Below are 21,216 nucleotides of genomic sequence, written 5' to 3' on the forward strand. Positions count from 1 at the left end.
CAATAACACATTAGAAATCAACAGTATATACAATGTTAAATAGATTTAAACTGGTGAGTTTCAACTCGGTTGTACCAGTTTGCCTGAACTCATGCATTGTTTCTGGGGTGAGATTGAACATGATCTTTGTGGCATTGAATTGTGGACTTGAGCCAAATAAAAACTATGTAAAATACAAGAAACAATCTAGATTAACAAAATATTTTTGGTTTCCCATTTTGAGTTCATTTCCAATTTTCCTCATCACAAGCCATTTAGAGCAGAGTTAAGATCCCAGACACCTTCTCCACGGTCTCTGTATTCAAATTGTCTGTATCCTGTGTGTTACTCTTCACACAGCAGGGGAAGGCCTTCAAAATTTTATTGACTCCATTTGTAAGAAAGATTGAGAGGAATGGGTCTACAAGGGGGCCAAAGTACAAGAGTAGATCAGCAACAAGTTCTAGGTAGTATACATAGGAACTTGCATTTAGCAGTGTTTTAAGGACAAATGGCAAGTAAAGAGATAGCAGCCTGCATACCCAATATCTTGTTTCTGTTAGTTACAGGTACTGGTCTTTTTGTTCACCTTAAAGCTCTAAAACATTCTAGAAAGAAACACACCAGCAGGGGTAGTGGAAGTAGAAGAGCTATGAAGAATAAGAGATGGTATCCCTTCAAAGCCAGAAAAAGTATTGCAAACGGAGGCGCTCACACAGCTAATGAAATCATGGTTGACTGCATGAGTTTCATGAAACAGTCGTTATACTGCTGGCAAGTTACCAAGAGATATCGCTCCTGAGCAATGCAGATCATTTTGTTGGAGATGATACCAAAGTAAAATATTTGCTCAGTAGCAGGAGGATCCACTGAGGCTTTTGGACATCCAAAAATGTTGAAGATGTCAGATGCAATCAGAGTGATGAGGTAGACTGGAGCAGCCTTGCCATTCTTCGCCTGCATTCCAATGAGGTATATAGAAAAGCTGATGCCAGGAAGTGCAAGAGCAATAGTGATCCATCTCATGATCTCTGAGATTTTACCTACACTGCTGGTGTCATTGCTGTTGAGAACTGCATTGTTATCATCCAATAATTTTGTGGTATCCATATGTTGCAGAATCATTGAGTCAATCAAGCCAATCTGCTATGAATTTAAAAGAGACAGTCTCTCAGAAAGTTGTAGCTGTTAAGGTGATTCATATAACCCAGTTGATGTCAGATAATGTCAAGAAGACAATGAACTTCCAGTTCCAGTAGAGTAATGCAGAGCTCTGTGCCTTTCTACTGTGGTAAATAAAACTATTTTGTAAGAAGACCAACAAAAAGAGTGCACATTTATTCAAAATAGTTTGAGCTATCAACAATTTTATGGCTCTTCAGCAAACCATTCCCACTGTTCCCATAATGTAATTCATTGCTGGCTTTGAACTCAATGCAAATACTTTACATTTCAGTTTTATCTCTGCTTTCCAGATGCACGTTTGGACCTCTGAGGAGCGTTGATGGTAGTGGCTTTTTACTTGAATTTAAAAAAAAATACTTAACATAAGACGTTTCACAAAAACAATTGTCTTAAGATGGTTATTTTATATCTTCTCATTTAGTGTATCAATAGGAAATATTAATGTAAGATTTTTAAATATATCTATTGCAAATAGAATAAAAGGAAAACAAGGAGTTCTGCATCAGATGGTATGGCCCCACAGATCGGATCTCAAAATCAATAGCTGCGTTTCCACTTTCAGTCCAAATGAAGGCCTGCTAGTGCATACCAGGTCCAGTTGTGTTCACACTGTCACTTCTGGGGCTTCATCGTTCATCCTCTGGGCCAATAGCCAAGCACCCGATTACCATTGGGCCAACGAAGGCTAACTGGGGATTGAGGTGGGGTCAGTGTCAAAGGTGGAGCTTCACTGAGTCAGATCAGAGGTTTTGAGATACTCATTACCCAATTTTTCAAATTTAGCTATAAGCTTATCTCAACAGACCAACGGAGACAGGAGAATCGTCAGTACTGATCAGTAGACAAAATTTGTGTCTCTTCTGCATATTTGGGCTGATAAGAAAGTGCAGCATCAGACTGATGGTGTCTGGCGAAACAAAGGTGCGATTAAGTGTATTATCGCCAAACTTGCCAAGTTGAGTAGCCTATCCAGCACACAGCATGTTCTGGAATATTTTAAACATTTGCTTTCACAGTGTGGTAGGGTGGAGGGCGGGGCCGGGTCGTGATCCTACACACCCGGTCCCATATGAGGCTAATTAAGCCTCCGAGGGATAAAGATCGACAGCAGAGGATTGTGCGGGAGAGAGAGAGATCGTTTACGGACATGTCCATCATGTGTGTGTTTGTGTCTTCTTTTAAGTTTGTCTTTAATCTATTATTTACATTGAAAAGCCGGTTCTCGCCTCCTCCTTTTCCATTGAATCCTTTACACTGGTGCCGAAACCCGGGAAGGAGGTTTAATTAGCCTAATATGGGATCGGGTGTGTAGGATCACGACCCGGCTCCGCCCTGCCACACACAGTTAAAATCTTTGTTCATTTCGCTAGTCTCCAGAGTCTGATACCTCAATCTGAGTTTCCTTCTTGCTTGTGAAATGAGTGGGGGTTGAAGTTGGCACTAGGGCAGCATATTAAGGGTGGGTTTTAGGGCAACGCTGCAGGGCTATTAGCCCGATAAGTGGATCGATTTTGGGCCACGGCTAGAGGTCCGAGGCTATTGGCCCCGGCTGACCAGTTGACCAGCCCTGGCTCGCACTATAGCCCGATGGTGGAAAAGTGGCTATTGTATCAGTCTGGGATTACATGAAGTGACAAAAGCAATTGCAACAGGCTTGATATGTAAAACTGTGGCAAGTTCTCTAAGATGCTTGGAACAACCTACATGGCCAACAAACTTGAAAAACTGTGTGCAAGTGTACCTAGGAGAATTGGTGTAGTTTTAAAAACAAAGGTTGGTCACACCAAATATTGATTTCGTTTTATGTTTACTGCACTTTGAATGAAGTCAGTTGACAAATGAATATGATCCATGCCAGGGCTCGCAAAATCGCTAGCGAACTATTGTGTTTTCCAGTCAGGCTATCAAAATGCATCACCGGCCTGCGGCTGCCCAACGGGCTATCTGAAATGGTGTAGTCAAATTCCTCCCTTGATTCACGTTATTCACTCTCTTGACTTGTAATTTTAAGGAAAAATACGATCGCGGAAATTTTTGATCATGCTGATTTGTCCACATTGAAGTTTAGCTTCAAATCGAGTACGCAGCGCAATTTGTCATGAATCTCTGTGCAGGAGCTATTGTTTTAAGAGAAACACAGGATCAATAAAAAATGAAGCTCCACTTTCACGTGAATGCTTCACTTTGCGTGTCAGAATGTTTGAAACCATGTGCTAACACACACACAATCATATATTCTGCTATATAAACAGCATAAAATAATTATAGCACCATTTACTTGCCTCAAATAACTCTGATATTATTATTATATCGAATTTATTGCCACACTTTAATATGTGAATTATTCAATCAGAAAATGAACACATTAAGCGTTGTCAGGCTTATTTGCTTAATGGATCAAACAACAGAGCGAGCGACGCGCTCGGGTTTATGGCTGCTATAATTTTACCCGCCACAAGGTGACACTGTTTTCAACACTCCTGATGATTAGAATCTTTTACCGGAACAATCAGAGAAAAGCGTCAAATGGCTTTCAGAGCACCGGGGTAGCAATCTAGATTGCTTGTACAAAGATCTCCTCACTGAGAATCCAGAACACCTCTCTCATATCTTGTTGTTGGTGAAATTAATGCTGACACTAAGTCCATAGACAGCCATCTGTGTGAGGATTTTCATATTGTACTCTACAGTCTGAAACACTGAATGATCTCATGCAACTCTCTATAAATGGGGAATTGGTTGAATCTTTTTGCCATGACAAAGCAGTTAGTTCCTGGATGTTTTCTGGAAGAGGTTCAAGACGCCTAAAACCCCAGCAAGAACAAAGAGCAGAGAAGTGGAGACTGATGCAGTGGAGGAGAAAGCTGAAGGAGATGCTGTGCCCTCAACATAGAGAAGCATTTTAGCATCTGTGACTTCAGTTGATATTTTAGATTCAGAATCTGACACAGGCTGATTCATGTTCCATACTGTTCACACAAATTCATAGAAATTTCAGTTCAGTAACAACCAGATACATATTTGTATTCATGATTCTAATTTGATTATTTTATGTCAGATTGTCGATATTTGTGTTTTGAAAAAGTTGATGATTGATGTTTTGACTCCTAACCAATTTTCTACTTTAAAAAAAAGAATCTTTTTTTTATATGGGCTAGTAAATTTTGTGAGCCCTGCATGCCATTATTTTTTTAAAACATTGTAATTTTACAAAATGTTTCTGTGCCTTTTGCACATGACTGTCGTTCTGACCAATTCAAACAATATACAGTACATTTTTTGATAGTATAATTATTTATTTATTATTTATTTTTAAATGAATTATTTGAGTCACAATATTTGTAATATGCCAACACATTCAACAATACTGTAGGCAACAGTACGCATTTTATACAGTTAATAGATTACCAATAGACAATAGTAACAAAGCATACCATTGCAAACTTGATTCCAATTTGAATACTGACAGCCTCTTTGAGCAAATATACAGCAGTTAAAAAGTTTTTAAATATCATCTCCTAATGTCCTCCTCTCCCTGTCTATCCCCTTCACTTACAGCAGCACTGGCTTGATGTTTGTTTCTTCTCCCTTGCTTGGCACTAATTCTGACCCTTCAGACAGAAATGACATTTGTATTTTCTTTACTGCAAGTAAACAAAAGCACATTGGCATTGCACATTCAAGTATCACATTTAAGCACACTGAGCTGTTAAATCCTTGATTGATTATATATGAACAGTGAATAAGAGAATACATTTTCTGATACTCAGGTAACTGTTTTGCACTGTATGAATGTAGGAAGGTCGATGTGCCAAGATGCCCCTTATGATGTTTTGAAGAGGGAAATGTACCAGTCTTATATCAAATCATTACATTTATGCACAGTTGCAAATTATTGAAGAAATTGATTAAGGATTTACCTCCCTTGGCCTCCCCTTTCAAAATGTTCTGGATATACACCTGTATATGAAATGATAGAATCAAAGGTTTGGTAGCGGCCTTTATATCTGAAATGCCTGATTATTAATTAGTACATTATAGACACATATGGTTTGAATTCTAATCCAGCAAGCTAAACAAGGATCAATGGACATTCATTGGGAAGAAAGGGACTGAATGGATAAAAATAGAAAGCAGCAGAGGTCATGCAGAATCATCCAGTTCATGCCATGTTCTTTAGCATATCTCATGTTTCAAATTTGTTGTCTTTTTTTAAATAACTTTTCAAAATGTTGGTGGGCTCGATATAATCACACCAAAAGATTACCAGGTGTCTGAATCTACAACTTCATTAACTGATGACATTTTGTGTCCTTTACCCAGTAATGTCTGTTGTTCCTTGTCTGAAACATTATTAAAAAAACTGTCACAGATAAATTCTCCATTATTCATAAATGATTGACAGATAAAGCCAGGACCTTTAATTGGAACACTAATTATCTGTACTGATCAGTTTAGACTGAGCCTGTTGTTTCAACTATTGTCTTACATTATTTGGGATAGAATTGGAGTGAGCAGGTTTTGTTTTTGGAAAGAGGCGACAGGGGCTAGTATCATGAAAAGCAGGTTTTAAGTCTGGAGGAGGCAATGAATTCTCTGGAGCTGAGGCTGTGAGAGTACCAGGCGATGCACCTGTTCCTGCCCTCGGGTACAAGGCATCATCACACGCCCGACAAACACAGCATCTCCTTTCTTCTCCTCCTTTGCCTGAGAGCAGAAAGAGACAGAACGAGAGATGCTCAACAGATCTAAATCTCAAAAAAGTATGTATAGAGTCCGTTTTGAAAAGATTTTAGTATTTGTTGTACCTTCACAAATGAACTGCAGGGAAAAGTGGCAAAGTCAGATGAGACTTGTGCACCAGGCCTATGAGTCACTACATGTTCAGCTACCTCATCCTTACAAGAAAGAGAGAAAATTGTTTAAAGGGATAGTTCACCCCAAAATGAAAATTGTCTCATCATTTACTCATCCTAATGCCATCCCAGATGTTCTGTATATGAATTAACAGAACACTTTGTAGAAAAATAGAAAAATATCTCCATTCAGTAGGTCCTTATAATGCAAGTGGATGGTAACATGATTTTTGATACTCCAAAAAGCACAGACAATCAGCATTAACGTCATCCATATAACTCCAGCAGTTAAATGAATGTCTTATAAAATCTTCAGACGGTCTTTCCAGCGATGGTATTCATTGCAGCAGATGCACTCTACCTCTGTTGGCATTGGCAACATGTGCACCACCTTGTGTCCTGAGCTCTCTGTCTGCCTCCTCCATCTCCTTGTGCTCCTGGTCAGAGTACTCAGGTTCAAATAAATATGGCAGTGCAAAAATTTGTATCTCCTCTTCAATCTAAATCTTCTGACATCTTTGTTTAAATTTGCTTAAATTTGTTTATGGCATTCGGTCTGTACAGCATTCCTCCTACTCAGTTGTAAACAGTGCTGCTCTTCTGGGTGTGTCGTGCATGCGTCACTTCTCATGTGAACAGGCCAACGCCAATACCTCACTCGAGAGACCATGTGACCTCAGCCCTCTCGTGAACGTGCATAAGCGATTATGTATAATTAAAAAGTACTTAAATATTGATCTTTTCGCACCAAAAGCGGTTGTATCGCTTTATAAGACATTCATTTAACCACTGTAGTCATATGGATGACATTAATGCTGACTGTCTGTGCTTTTTGGAGTATCAAAAATCGTGTTACCATTCACTTCTATTATAATGACCTACTGAGCTGAGATATTTTTCTATTTTTCTTCTAATGTGTTCTGCTGAAGAAAGGAAGTCATATACATCTGGGATGGCAGTCATGAGGGTAAGTAAATGATGAGAGAATTTAAATTTTTGGGTGAACTATCCCTTTAAAAGAAATAGTTCACCCAAAGCTTTCTGTCACCATTTACTCACCCTCATGTCATTCTAAACCTGTATTTGTTATTGTATCCATTGAACACAAAATGTATTTTTAAAGAATCTTATCATACACTCACTGGGCACTTTATTAGGGACACCTGTATACCTGCTTATTCGTATAATTATCTAACCAGCCAATCGTGTGGCAGCAGTGCAGTGTATAAAATCATTCAGATACGGGTCAGGAGCTTAAGTTAATGTTCACGTCAATCATCAGAATAGGGAAAAAAATGTGATCAGTTATTCCGACCATGGCATGATTGTTTGTGCCTGACGGGCTGGTTTGAGTATTTCTGTAACTGCTGGGATTTTCACACACAACGGTCTATAGAAAACAAAAAACAACCAGTGAGCAGCAGTTCTGTTGACGAAAATGCCTTGTTGATGAGAGAGGTCAACAGAGAATGGCCAGACTGGTTTGAGCTGATAGAAAGGCTATAGTTACTCAGGTAATCACTCTGTACAATTAGCAGAATAGCATCTCAGAATGCAAAACATGTCGAACCTTGAGGTGGATGGGCAACAACAGTAGAAAACCATGTCAGGCACTTTATTCATGTTCCTAATAAAGTGCTCAGTGAATGTAGATTTTTGTAAAGCTCTAAAAATTACAAGAAAATAACACTATAAAAGAACCATAAAAATACATAGCCCCATACTTAACCAATGGAATGGCGTGAGTTGGGGGTGGGTCTATCTCTTTGTTTGATCAACAGCAGATGAGGGGCTTATTCAGTATGCGGTTTTGAAAAAATTTATATATATTTTTGCTATTCCATTTGGTGTCCCTGAAATTACACACTTCAGCTTTAAAGGGGCTGTATTATGCTTTTTGGGATTTTACCTTTCCTGTAGTGTGTTATATAGCTGTTTGGGCATGTAAAAGGTCTGCAAAGTTACAAAGTCCACTCCAAAGGGAGTTACACTCTCCCACAGAAAACACTGCTCCTGGACTGCCTGAAAGGCCTGGTATGCAGTCCTGCCATTACGTCCATGAAATAGCTATGTCACTATACAATACATTTGCATAATGCCCACCTTTACATTAAGGCTTTACATTTCTGACACATGCTCAATAGACTGAGCCAGCTCACCAATCAGAGCAGACTGGGGTTTTCGGAAAGGGGGGCTTTAAAGAGACAAGAGATCCAACAGAGCGTTTCTGACAGAGGGTGAAAAGAGGTGCTGCAACAATGTACAGTATGAGAAAACACATTTTTTTTTTAACATTAAAGCATGTAAAACTATTCTAGTAGACCCCCAAAATAAAATTATGAACCTGTAAATGAGCATAATATGGGCTCTTTAAAGTACCAAAAAAGTATCATTGTAATTTTTGGCTTTTTGGAAATGTAGGCTACATTGGAGTTATCATATAAACACCATGGTGTACATTAAAATACCACAGTATTGCCATCTGTGACACCTACAGTGACAGTAGGAGAGAGGAAGACCTGTCCCCCCTTGGAGAGCTAATTACACCACCAGACCCATCCATCGAGTTTAACAACAAAGAGCCCACCCTGGCAGAAGTCCGGGATATAGTCAGAGCGGCGCGGACAGGTGCAGCTCCAGGGCCGAGTGGAGTGCCATACAAAGTATACAAGCATTGTCCAAGACTCCTGCAGAGGCTATGGAGACTCATCAAGGTAGTATGGTGGAGGGGGAAGGTAGCCAAGCAGTGGAGGAATGCAGAAGGTGTTTGGATACCAAAGGAGAAGGCGAGTGACATCACGCAGTTTCCGCACCATCTCGCTGCTAAGTGTGGAAGGCAAAGTCCTTTTCAAGATCCTTGCAAACCAGCTCACCGAGTACCTCCTGAGGAATTCCTATATAGACACCACAGTGCAGTAGGGAGGAGTTCCAGGCGTGCCAGGCTGTATAGAGCATACAGGAGTGGTCACCCAGTTGATTAGTGAAGCAAAGGAAAACAGAGGCAACCTGTCAGTCCTCTGGCTTGACCTTGCGAATGCTTATAGATCCATTCCGCATAAGCTGGTGACAAAAACCTTGGCAGCATACCATGTCCCAGAGAAGATCTAAGAACTCATTCAGGACTACTATGGCAGCTTCAGTTTGAGATTCACCTCCGGGACAATAACATCGGCATGGCATCGCCTAGTGAAAGGCATCATTACTGGTTGCACCATTTCAGTGGTGTTGTTTGCCCTGGCAATGAATATGCTCGTCAAGTCAGCAGAAGTGGAATGCAGGGGCCCCTTGTCCAGATCTGGTATTCGCCAACCTCCGATACGAGCTTTCATGGATGATCTGACAGTCACATCAACTTAAGTGACAGGATGCTGCTGGCTCCTTCGCGGGCTGGAGAGGTTCATCACGTGGGCAAGGATGGCCTTCAAGCCAGCCAAATCCAGGTCCTTGGTCCTGAGGAAGGGGATAGTGGTCGATAAGTATCGCTTCCACCTGGAGGGAATCCTAGTTCCATCAGTGTCCAAGAAGCCCATTAAGAGCCTGGGGAAGATCTTCGAAAGAACCCTGAGAGACACCGCAGCGGCTCAGTCAACACAGAGCGAACTGAAATCATGGCTGTCAGCAGTGGACAAGTCAGGACTCCCAGGGAAGTTCAAAGCATTGATCTATCAACACGGAGCTTGGATGACCTGGGACCATGCATCTACCAGATAGATCACCTGGACAGAAATTTGGAAGTCAGAACCAGTGAGAATCTGCATACTTGTGGTCTTGTGGAAACTCCAGCATGCCCACTGTGGCTGGCAAGAGGTTCTCTAGAGCACATCCTGAGCTGCTGCCTGAAAGCCCTAGGAGAGGGGAGGTAAACATGGCGCCATGACCAGGTGTTGAAGGCCGTAGCAGATACCATTTTTACAGGAATACAACAGAGCAAACAGCAGCTCCCAGCAAGGCACAACATCTCCTTCATCAGGGAGAAAACGCAGGCAGAGCGGAAGACCTCGACAGGGCTTCTAGCCACGTTTCGTGACTGGCAGCTGAAAGTGGACCTCGGGAGACAGCTGAAGTTCCCAGAGCACATTGCGAAGACAAGACTCAGGCCAGACGTGGTCTTAACATCTGACTCCTCAAAGCAAGTAGTGATCTTGGAACTTCCAGTCCCCTGGGAAGACTGCATAGAGGAAGCCCATGAGCGGAAGAGGGCCAACTACCTTGAGTTGCTAGAGGCCTGTAGAGGGAATGGATGGAAGGCCCACTGTGAGCCTATCGAGGTGGGCTGTAGGAGATTTCCAGGGGAGTCTCTGCACCGGGCACTCAGGCTCCTTGGCATCAGAGGGTTGCAGGGAAAAAGCTTCAAGATGGTTGTGGATCAAGAAGGGGTATCCATGTTGTAGCGTGCCGCTTGGACACAAGCTAGGGACTGATCATCCCCAGTTGGGTCACCCAGGTGAGGGTGTTTGATGATTAGACCCGAAACACCTGACAGCCTGGGTTCATCACTGATGATGTGTCCAAGCCGCATCATCTTCATACAGATGGTGTTTCTCCAAACTATTTGAAGATTCTTCAAAAATCACTTTTTTGTGTTCAATGGAAACAATAGCAGATTTATGCAAAACAGATTTGGAACAACATGTGGGTAAGTAAATAATAAGAGAAGTTTCATTTTTGGGTGAACTATTCCTTTAAAGAAGAGCAGGATAGAGTTCTTGTTTTACCTTTAGCCTATCAAGAGTGTCACTGAGTGACTGCAGTCTTGCTGTTTGCTCTAATAGTTGGGCACTGGGGCTCACTGTAAACAAAAACATCAATACAAACACTCATTAACACAATTGCAAAGAAATTAGTATTTGTTTCTGTCTATTTATGACAGACCTGGAGATTTTCCTGTGATGTCCACCACTTTAACATTGGCACTCATCTGGAGCAGAGTATCTAGCAGCTGGTCTGTTTTGCGGTAGAGGGCACTAGATAAGACCTCAGGCCTGCAGCCCTCTCTCCAGCCCAACTTTGGCACGTTCAGTGGAGGGAGAGATGCCAGCTGAGCACACATCTTTTCTGCCTGCAGTCCACACACACACACACACACACACACACACACACACGAGAATAAATTCTTAGTGCCTGCATGGTGGGTCTGTGCTTTTGTCTGTGTAAGTGTAAAGGAGAGACCTTCAGCCTGTTGTTCTCGTTTTTCAGATGCTTTATACTGAGTCTCTGAGCTTCAATCTGCTGAGTCAGGAGTGGAGAGTCTATTACTGGCACTCCTGCAGTTGCACACACACCTTTACACACACACACACACACACACACAGAATGCACATAAATAGACAGATACAACTCCAGTCTACAGATACAATAAAGTTTCTCTAGAATTTTAAGAAAGACCAAATTATTAAAATAAGCCTGCCTTATTAAATAAGCATGTAAAAGGGTGAGAACAAATTCTCCTAGGTACACGCTACATTACAAAATCCAATCAAGAATTTCAGAACAATCCACTAAATGGGTGTCATAATAAAACAGCTGCAATCATTGATATTTCAAAATAGCATTTGGTTTAAAAAGTATATGAGAATGTGATATGAGAAAAGCAAACATAAAATTTTGTAAAATCTGTGTAAAACACATACTAAATATATAAAGGTATACTGTAATATATGCCAAGATAACTTGCATGCACACATGGGTCATGCAAAGTAAACAATGGGTGCCAGAAGGGACAACAAGAGGTAAGCAGAGAGAAGGAGAGAGGAAACAGATGATATTTAAATGTCAGTCGCTGACAACAAATTTACCTTTTTGCTCTTCTAAAAGGGATACAAACAAGGGAAAACATATTAAATAGTTTAAACTGAAGACGTAAACAAATGGAGACATTTTAGAGTTCAAAACTTAAACTTTGAGTTTAATTAAATACAGTTTAACTGTTTCCCTTAACTGTCTCTTACCAGAAGTGATTCCACACGTCACAATGGATGCGATGCCAGAGGCGGGACTTCCTCCCAGCCCCTCAATGGTCATCTTTGACTGACTGTTGATTCTCTGCTTCAGCTCTACCTTCTCTGCCTCTAGTTGGTCTATGTCAGCTTGGAGAGCATCCATTGTCTCCTCAAATTCCCTAAAAAACAAAAGATAATCTTTAAAAAAAAACTTTGATTTACAGCACCCTTTTCTATTCTTTCAAAGTATACCCTTCTGAAGCAATATTACGGCTTTGTTATCATCTTTAGTACCGTCTACTCCAGGTGTACGCAAAGAGGATGCACACAGATGCGTACAGGTATAAAAACTACAAAAATGCTACAAAAACCGGGCTGCACACAGACAGTCCTCGCAAACTGTGCTGATAAAGAAAGTGGCACGCTGATAAAGAAAGCGGCACACAGAAAACCAAGTTTAACTTTAGCCTTTAGGAGGCAATGATGGATAGAGTGGGTAACCAGGGTAACACTCCTAATCTTTTCAAGAAGCACCCTGGGATTTGTAAAAACATAGAGAGTCAAAACTTTGGTTTAACATCTCATCCAAAGGGACAAAGTATCCCTGCACTATATTGGGGATTAGGTACCAAACAGACCATATGGTGACTACCCCAGGCTGGACTGACTAACATCTCTTCCAGCTGCATAACTGCATAATTAACATAGCCATTTCTAATAGTTCAGCTGCAGTTACACTAGTTTCATACACTAACATGCAAACTCATCAACGTCACTTTGTTCATTGTTGAAGAAGGAAAAACCCTTGGTAACATTTTGTGTGTACTGTCTGCCAAATGAACTACATCGACATGCTCTGTGTTTGATACCTATGCCTTGTCCTACTGGCTCTTCTCGTCCAGTGTGCGACCGCCTTTGAGCTTAATTAAAACGGCAGTGTCTCAAACCCCTTTTGTTTATTTTATAGTTTATTTTAACCACACCATTTAACCATTACTTTGATGGTTCGTAATGACTGGTGAGTACATTTTCCTTTCTACTTCACAATGCATTGATGTACACTTATACCCTAAGCTGTTCAGAGTGCCCTTCCAAATCAACATTTACTCTCCTTTCGGAATTGAAATCTCCCTTAAGATGGCTGAATGCAGCGTGAAGTCCACTTCACAGGCCACTATCGGTGGATTGGAATGCACCTGGAGGGTTCCCATACAGGTACTGACCAGTCTCAACCCTGCATAGCTTCAGTGAATATCCAGTCGAGAGCTGCAAGCTACTAGACAAAATATAAACCCCTCTGTCCTCTCTTACTTTTCCTTCTTTTTCAGGAGTGAATGTGTCTCATCGAGGATGGTCTGGATCTTCTCCACTCGCTCATCTGCATCTTTAGAAGCACTGTCCAGCTTTTTCTCCAGCAGACTGAGTCGCACACTGGCCTCACTTAGTTCCTCTCCCTAGAGACAAGACCATTTCACAAACTCATTTGTTGATCTCTACATAGATCAAGTGATATAGTCAAGAATACTGCAAAAGCCTGAGATCATTAAAGCAGAACCATATTTCATATTGTGTGACATAAGCATAATTGTAAATCAACAGTATTTTATGTTATTGTTTATTCCATCACATGCATTTTAGTGTGTCTAAAGTAAGTGTTTATACCTTTATTTTTAGAGATTTCTTAAGCTCTTTAATGACAGTTTCTCTGTCCTCAAGTTTGAGGCCAAGTCCTTCAGCATCAGTGATCTCTGCCCTTAACGCAGCTGCTCGGACTTCCACAGGAGATATCTACAACAACACATACACACATCCATAGATCCATGCACAAATATTCATAGTCATAGTGCTATACAGGTATTAAGTGAAAGAGCCCTTCTTACCCCATTGTGTGGTCTCTCAGAGTCATATTCTCCTTCCTGCATAGCAGTAGCCATCTTGTTCATGGTTGCTATAACTACACTGCACGATTGACGCAGACACTCTTGGGGGTTTATGCCCTGTGACCCATAGATCTGAACAAGAGATGATACATGCAATTGCATTATAGCATCGTGTAACACAAAATACACCCACTTTACATAACCTAAGAGGGTCATCAAGAACAGGTCTGGGTCATATCTCACCCCAAAACAAAAAGGAAGAATTTAGAAATTATATTTATATTATTATTCATTAATTAATAATTAATAATCAATTATTTTTATATATTATATTGTATACTTTTATTATATTTATTTTATGTATATTATTTTGTTTTATTATTTATATTTATTATTATTTTAGGACCATTATGCTTTTTTGCATTTTGACATTATTGCCATGATAATTAAGCACCCCATCAACAATTTTTAATTAAAGGGGTGGGGGGTTATAAATATTATTGAAATTCTATTTACATATCATTATAGTATTTATTTAGTACTTTTAATTTATTTTAATTTAAGATAAATCAATTTAAAAAACAATTTATTACAGTGTTCTTTGTACAAGTAATGAGAATCACCATTGATGTCACGATTCACTGTTGTCTGCCCTGTGTTGTGCCTCTGTCATCTGTTCCCCATGGACTACACTTCCCATAATTCCCTGCCCTCATCACTGCCAGCTGTCTTCTATTGTCCTCTTTCATTTACTCATTAGTCTTTTAAAAAAAAAAACACAGGTGAGGACAATAGAAGACAGCTGGCAGTGATGAGGGCAGGGAATTATGGGAAGTGTAGTCCATGGGGAACAGATGATAGAGGCAAAAACACTGCAGACAACAGTGAATCGTGACAATTGACAATGATGGGAATGTGAAAATTCAAAATTTAAACATCTAGATGCATTCCATAGGAATTGTCATAGATTTGTCAATAGATAAAATATATTTTTTCTTTTCATATAGGGGTTAAATGTGGACATGTTTTCATGTGATACCTGTTCAGCTGCTTTAAAGGCCATGTCTTCCAGTTTGAGGGCAGGAAGACCCTCTTGTTCACTGAGAGGTGCGACAAGCTGAGCTGCTGCCGCTGCCACTTCCTGGAGCACAGCATTCACCCAGGCCAGCTGCCTTCTGCTCTCTGCCAGGGTCTCACACACCTAAACACATGGCAGCACATCAAATATTTGTAAGAAAAATGGAAAGCTTATTTATTAAAGGTGTGTGTAAGATTTTACTAAATAAGTGAGATCTGGATACACAGCACCTGTGGGCCAAAGCATAGGGCAACTGGGATGCCCGGTGCATCTGTGCCTGGCATGCGCCGACGGATCTTCTTGCAGAACTGTCGTATGTCACTACAGGAAGTGTCCAGATCCTTCAGCAGCACACAAAACCCTTCCTCGTCCTGTCCTGCCTGTAAGAAGGCCCTCAGACGCCCTACTTCCACCGCCATACAGTCTAGAGCACTCTGGGTAAACTACAGAGAAATATAAAGATGCGTTTAGGATGATTGTGTGAATGTGTGTACTGGATATGTAAGTCTAGATGGGTTTATTACTTTGATGTGGTCAGCTAGCTGCATGGTACAGTCCTCAGGCTGTTCAGCAAGATGAATACTGTAAAGGTGCTGCAACAAAGAGACAATGATATTGCTAATGATATTAAATCATTATTGTAATATCTTCTGTCTGTGATGTAATCATAGTTTGTAATACAGCAATTGCTTTATTGTCACAGTGGAATAAATGTCAATAACAAAACTGCAGTACAATATGTTTACTATACCTGATAGTATTTAATAGCTTTGGTAAGAGGCTCCACATTGACAGTTTCGTCTAGCAAGTCTTTGTACAGGAGGTCTATGAGGAAGTCTAGGGAGCGTTCATGCACACTCATCTCAGAGTACAGTGAACCCACACGCTTGTACACTTCCACATTGCACTGACTGAGTGCACTGCAGCAAAGAGATAAAGAGTGAGACATTTGAGCATCATTCCTTTCTAAATTCATCAGGTTTACTGTATTTAAAGACCCCTTGCAATCTAAATTGGAGTTTTGTGGCATTTAGTTCAAGTCTGTTAGGTTTGAGGCAAAACTGTAAGAAATTGCTGTAAATTTACAGGAGAATTTCAAGGCAAAAAGTACTGTTATTAAGCTTTATAGTACTTTACACAATGCATTATGGGATACTGTATGGGAACATACAAATGCAGTCTGCAGTATTTTACTGTTCAGGAAACTTCAACCATTTGAATAATAATAATATAATATAAATAATAATAATTTATTTTTATTTAAATCAAGAGAGTTTTATTGTCAGCCCATCCATATGTATACAGTAAAGATAAAATTCACGTGATATGAGCGTGAAGTGATCATCTGCAATCCGCAACTGCTTTCGGGTCCTTGAATAACGTATAACCTGCGAGTAAGGGCAGCCGGTGGACTTTCTGGTGCCCTCCTAGGGTAAGATGGTGCCCCCCTTGGGAGTTGGTGCCCTACGCAGACAGCGTAGACTACTTATAGGGAGTAGCGGTACTGTTCAGAAGTCAGGGTAAAATTCAGTGTTGAATGCCCGTCTAACGCTAAATCTGATGACTAAATGTATATTTTTCACATAAGTCATCTCAGTGCACACTTTTTTTGAGTTGATCCACAGTGCGTACAGATGCCACAACTTCAAAAGGCTACCAAAATGTAATAGAAACTGTTTCATGAATCAAACTAATTGTTTATTATAAAACAAAAATGTTGACATTTTAAAGAAACTAAGACATTTTCTCTGTGTACACAATCGATGTAGAATGTTGCTCGGAGCCACTGATCCAGAGTCAGCTTATCTCATCCCATTCTCCCAGTTACAGGGAGCTGTAACAGAGCAAATTGGCTGCAAAAGTCAGTGAATTGAGCGAATATTTCACTCAATGTATCATGTAGTGGCAAGTTTAAGACTAGTCTTATAATCCCTCTGCCTAAACAAGTTTACAGATTTTTTAATGCAGTGTGAATTAACACATGAATCAATCGCGTTTAACTGCTTGACCGAACTTCACACAAAAAAAAGAGTTGATTGACAGGCGATGTCTGTATCTAAAAGGTGATTGGCTCTTTTACCTGCAAGGTGAGACTTCCTTTCTACACCCATTGACTGTTGGGTGCTAGAGCTTCTTGATTGGGGGTTCCAATTTCTCCCATTCATTTAAATAGAAATGACTCATCTCATTCTGATAAGTAATCTCTGGCCTCACACTCTATAGAAATACAATGTCCATTGTGCACTACGTTCTCACTTGTAAATTCTCGCTTTGTCCTCTAAGGGGCTCCGTAGTACACACCAAAAAATTTGTGGAAAAGTTTTACTCTTTTGTCCGTCCAAAGGTAATAAATGTCAATAATTTCACAGACATAATTTAGAAAACAAAGAGGAATGTACAGTTCTGCTTGTGTATAACTTGTTTATTTGCTACTATGTGCCTCAAAGAAATCTCTTAGTACCTTTAAGGGTTGGATGGTTCCAACCTGACATTCAAATACATTTACAAAAACAGTAATGCTATCTCTTCCCTTAAAAAAAACATGTACACATGCCAAGGTATGATGTAAACAAAAGTCTCTGCTAACACAGGAAATAAAACTGTGTACATAAACCATTTTACTGAATCTTTTATACTGTTGCGGATGTTTATGTTCCAAAGTGTACATTTGTGTAAACCTACTGTTCATATTTGTGCAGTGCTGCCTGTAGCAGAGTGAGAGAATAGATGAGTCCAGCTGCAAAACTCAGCTGCTCTCCAACAGCCCCTCTCATGCCAGCCCGCTGTAAGCAGGTCTCAGTCAGCTCAAACTTTTCCTGGGCCTGCTTACTGATTAGCTCTGCCTGCAACATTCAATCACAAACACCTTCAATATAAACCTGCAAAAAGAAAAAAAGGTTCTCAAGTTCTCAAAATCTCAGGTTGGAACCATGGCCAAGCAGTTAGCGCATGTGCACCATACAGTACATGTTAAGCCTTGGTGCGCAAATGGGAGATCAGGTTCAGGTCTGGCCAGCATCATGCCCTGATCCAATTCCACCTCTCTCTACACAAAATAATTAACTGTCTCCTCTCTGCTGTTCTGTCAATTACAAAGTGACAAAATCACCCCATCCGTCACCACAAATGCAATTGTTACTCACATAATCCTTTGGTTAAATAAATCAAACCATTGATCAACTGATGTAAACAGCAAACAAATCCAATACGATGACACTTCAATAACATCAAACCTCATGATCTAAAGAAGGGTACTTTTATGACACTTTTGGCTGCCTTTTCAAGCTTTAGAAGCTCAATAACTGCTATTGTATGGAAATTAGCAATTTCAATATTTATTTATTTTTTATATCTCCTTTTGTGTTCCACAGAAGAAAGAAAGTAATATGGGTCTGGAATGACATGAGGGTAAATAATGACAATGTTTTTGTCATTAATGTTTTTGGGGTGAACTATTCCTCTAAAACTATTAAAATGGCATGTACTTTAATTATTCACCACATCTACAGTGTATACACACACACACATATGTATAAAGGTCACCTTGCAGATGAGTCGTGGGATGAGCAGTAGTGCGAGGATGCAGTCATGATCTCCTCCATGTTTGAGGAAGGAGTCAGGCATGAAAGAGATCAACAGTGACACCTGTCTGTTAGACTGAGCCACCTCCATTTTACGCAGCTCCATTTCTATAGCCTGAGATTACAAACAGACACACATTCATGCTTTTCATATGAGATACACATATAGCTGTCTAGATGAGTGTGTGTTGTGTTCAGGGCATTAACCTTGGCATAGGCTTTGGTCTCTGCAAATTTAATCTTGAAATCGAAGATCTCAGTAGACTGCTGCTGCTCAGTGCTGGCCTCCTGCTGGCTCATCAGCTCCCTGTTCACTTCCTGCTCAACACACACACACACACACACACACACACACACACACACACACACAAACATGTACACTTTCTGTGATTTGCAGATATATCACACATGTCCCTGGTGAAATCATTCTGTATGATACATTTTAGATGCTGGTCTAATACATGGGATACTTTCTCACAAGAAAGACTGTGCAAAATATTGTTTTGCTGGTGAAATCCATTGCTATACTTGTCCACCAGCTAAACCAGCATTAAAGGAATATTTCACCCAAAAATAAACAATTCTCTCATCATTTACCCACCCTCATGCTGTGTTTATGACTTTCTTTCTTCTGCTGAACACAAATGAAGATTTTTAGAAGAATATCTCAGCTCTGTAGGTCCATACAATGCAAGTGAATGGTGACCAGATCTTCGAAGGTCCAAATAACACATAAAAGCAGCATAAAGTAATCCATATGACTTCAGTGGTTAAACATAAATGGTAATTGGTCTGCACTTATATAGCATCTTTTTAACCTTAGTGGTAATAAAAGCGCTTTACACTGCGTCTCATTAACCCATTCACACACACATTCACAGCAGAGCTGCCATGCAAGGCGCTAGCCTGCCAGTGTCTTGCCCAAGGACACTTCGGCATGTGGAGTCATGTGGGACGCCCCAAATATACTGTATATCTTCAGAAGCGATATGATAGGTGTAGGTGAAAAAACCTTCTTTGGTTTTTGGAATTTTATAATAAAAAGGACTTAAATATTGATCTGTTTCTCACCCACACCTATCACACAACTTCTGAAGATATAGGTTAATCCAAATGAGTTTTATGGATTACTTTTTTGCTTATTTTATGTGCTTTCTGGAGCTTCAACATTCTAGCCACCATTCACTTGCACAACAATGGACCAACAGAGCTGAAATATTTTTCTAAAAATCTGTTTGTGTTCAGCAGGAAAAAGAAAGTCATACACATCTGGGATGGCATGAGGGTGAGTAAATGATTAGAGAATTTTCATTTTTGGTTGAATCATTAACCAGCATGGAGATTCACACAAGATGGTAATTTCAGCAGTATAAATTTAAGCAAATCAGTGTTATGCACAATTTGTCTTTGATTAACTTGATTGTATTTGATTAACTTAAAATTTGATTTTGTTTACATTGTGTGTATAAGTTATATATTTTTTATGTAGTGTATATTTTGTGAAGTGTTTTTATGTGATATAGTGTTTAAGTAGAGTGTTCTGCAGCAGTACCTGCAGGTTAGCTGTGAGTTCCCTGTATTTCTGGATGGTCTGCTGGTAGTCTGCTACTGTTTCCTGTGCCGCCTCCACACGCTTCTCCACATCCCTTACACTGGCAGCACCCAGATCCAACTGCTCTCTCAACTCCAGCTCTGTCTCTCTGGCATTCTCCTGCAGCTCGTCATTCATCTCATTGATGGCTTCCTACATCACCACACACACAGACACATAAACACACAAATACAAGTGTACTTAAGACACATCCTAATGCAACTCATAACGCACTGTACACTGGATGCCAAGATGTGATTACTCACCAGATCTGCAACCGTCTCTCTGAGCTCTCGTACTTTCTCCTCCAAGTCCAGATTCCGCTCAGTCAATGTCTCCACCATCTCTTCTGCCCCAAGAGCGGCATCCACCTGAAACACACACATATTGGAGTGACATGTCTACCCAAGCTCATGTATTCTGGATATGCACCATTGTAATTTCATTTTTATTTGGACATGCATAGGTGTCATTTATGGGTGGGATATGTCCCCACTACTTTTTGTAATAGGCAATTTTGTCCCCACCACTTTTTGAAGTTTTTGTCTAATGCAAAAGAAACATCTTCAGTTCTTGAGCAGGAGATCCCATGTCCTTCAAGAGTGTTAAAATACCTAGTGATCCAGGGCAGGAATTTGTCATCTTTATGGAGGTTATGATGAGTGCTCACTGCAGCTGTTATCAGTGGCGTTGAGTGACAGCATGCAGCAATGTTCTCTCGTGCGCACAGATTTCCAGTGAAATCACACAAAATAAATATAAACAAATGTTTTCCCTCTCATGATATCCAGTACATCCACTGGCGTACTGATGCAATCTTGGTTTATTAAAATAATAACTTATATTGGGGCAGATTAGAACCCGGAACTCCTTTTTCTGGAGGTGTACATTTTACCCCACAACTAATCAGTAATCCTGATTGATGCTTTGCTGATCCATGTATTCATCAAATGAGCAACAAAATCCCAAGACGACAGCGGCCAATGTAAAGTTACATTTATATTACATTATGTGATATATTTAATGGATCGCTTGAATTGGTCATCAAGAATGACTATTAATCCAAACAGTATTCACGAGTTCTCTGGTTCATATAGTCCTGGAGTGTAGTAAAGTTTTTCAAACAG

The 21,216-nt window shown here is 40.2% G+C and overlaps 1 protein-coding gene across 3 annotated transcripts in view; it reads right to left on the reverse strand.

Annotated features, from left to right (window-relative positions):
- Nucleotides 1-4,450: 4,450 nt before the first annotated feature.
- Nucleotides 4,451-21,216, reverse strand: part of LOC127661041 (dynactin subunit 1-like) — a 37,229-nt gene continuing 20,463 nt past the window's right edge. Inside the window, exons 13-31 of one of the 3 annotated variants that reach the window (XR_007972722.1) lie at nucleotides 20,356-20,460; nucleotides 20,051-20,242; nucleotides 18,706-18,816; nucleotides 18,461-18,613; nucleotides 17,600-17,760; nucleotides 15,669-15,837; nucleotides 15,442-15,510; nucleotides 15,148-15,360; nucleotides 14,879-15,040; nucleotides 13,840-13,971; nucleotides 13,622-13,747; nucleotides 13,271-13,413; nucleotides 11,969-12,138; nucleotides 11,190-11,302; nucleotides 10,893-11,079; nucleotides 10,736-10,809; nucleotides 5,973-6,062; nucleotides 5,654-5,871; nucleotides 4,451-5,124 (exon numbers count right to left, since the gene is read on the reverse strand). Coding sequence is in view for 2 of the 3 variants with exons in the window: in XM_052151591.1 (XP_052007551.1) it covers nucleotides 5,734-5,871; nucleotides 5,973-6,062; nucleotides 10,736-10,809; nucleotides 10,893-11,079; nucleotides 11,190-11,302; nucleotides 11,969-12,138; nucleotides 13,271-13,413; nucleotides 13,622-13,747; nucleotides 13,840-13,971; nucleotides 14,879-15,040; nucleotides 15,148-15,360; nucleotides 15,442-15,510; nucleotides 15,669-15,837; nucleotides 17,600-17,760; nucleotides 18,461-18,613; nucleotides 18,706-18,816; nucleotides 20,051-20,242; nucleotides 20,356-20,460 (2,508 nt within the window). In the remaining variant the exon portion in view is untranslated. Of the gene's footprint in view, nucleotides 5,872-5,972; nucleotides 6,063-10,735; nucleotides 10,810-10,892; nucleotides 11,080-11,189; nucleotides 11,303-11,345; nucleotides 11,828-11,968; nucleotides 12,139-13,270; nucleotides 13,414-13,621; nucleotides 13,748-13,839; nucleotides 13,972-14,878; nucleotides 15,041-15,147; nucleotides 15,361-15,441; nucleotides 15,511-15,668; nucleotides 15,838-17,599; nucleotides 17,761-18,460; nucleotides 18,614-18,705; nucleotides 18,817-20,050; nucleotides 20,243-20,355; nucleotides 20,461-21,216 lie in introns of those variants that run through there. The other 2 variants (XM_052151591.1, XM_052151592.1) reach the window with 2 other exon arrangements.

Source organism: Xyrauchen texanus, chromosome 20, assembly GCF_025860055.1.
Source record: "Xyrauchen texanus isolate HMW12.3.18 chromosome 20, RBS_HiC_50CHRs, whole genome shotgun sequence".
NCBI classification, from domain to species: Eukaryota; Metazoa; Chordata; class Actinopteri; order Cypriniformes; family Catostomidae; genus Xyrauchen; species Xyrauchen texanus.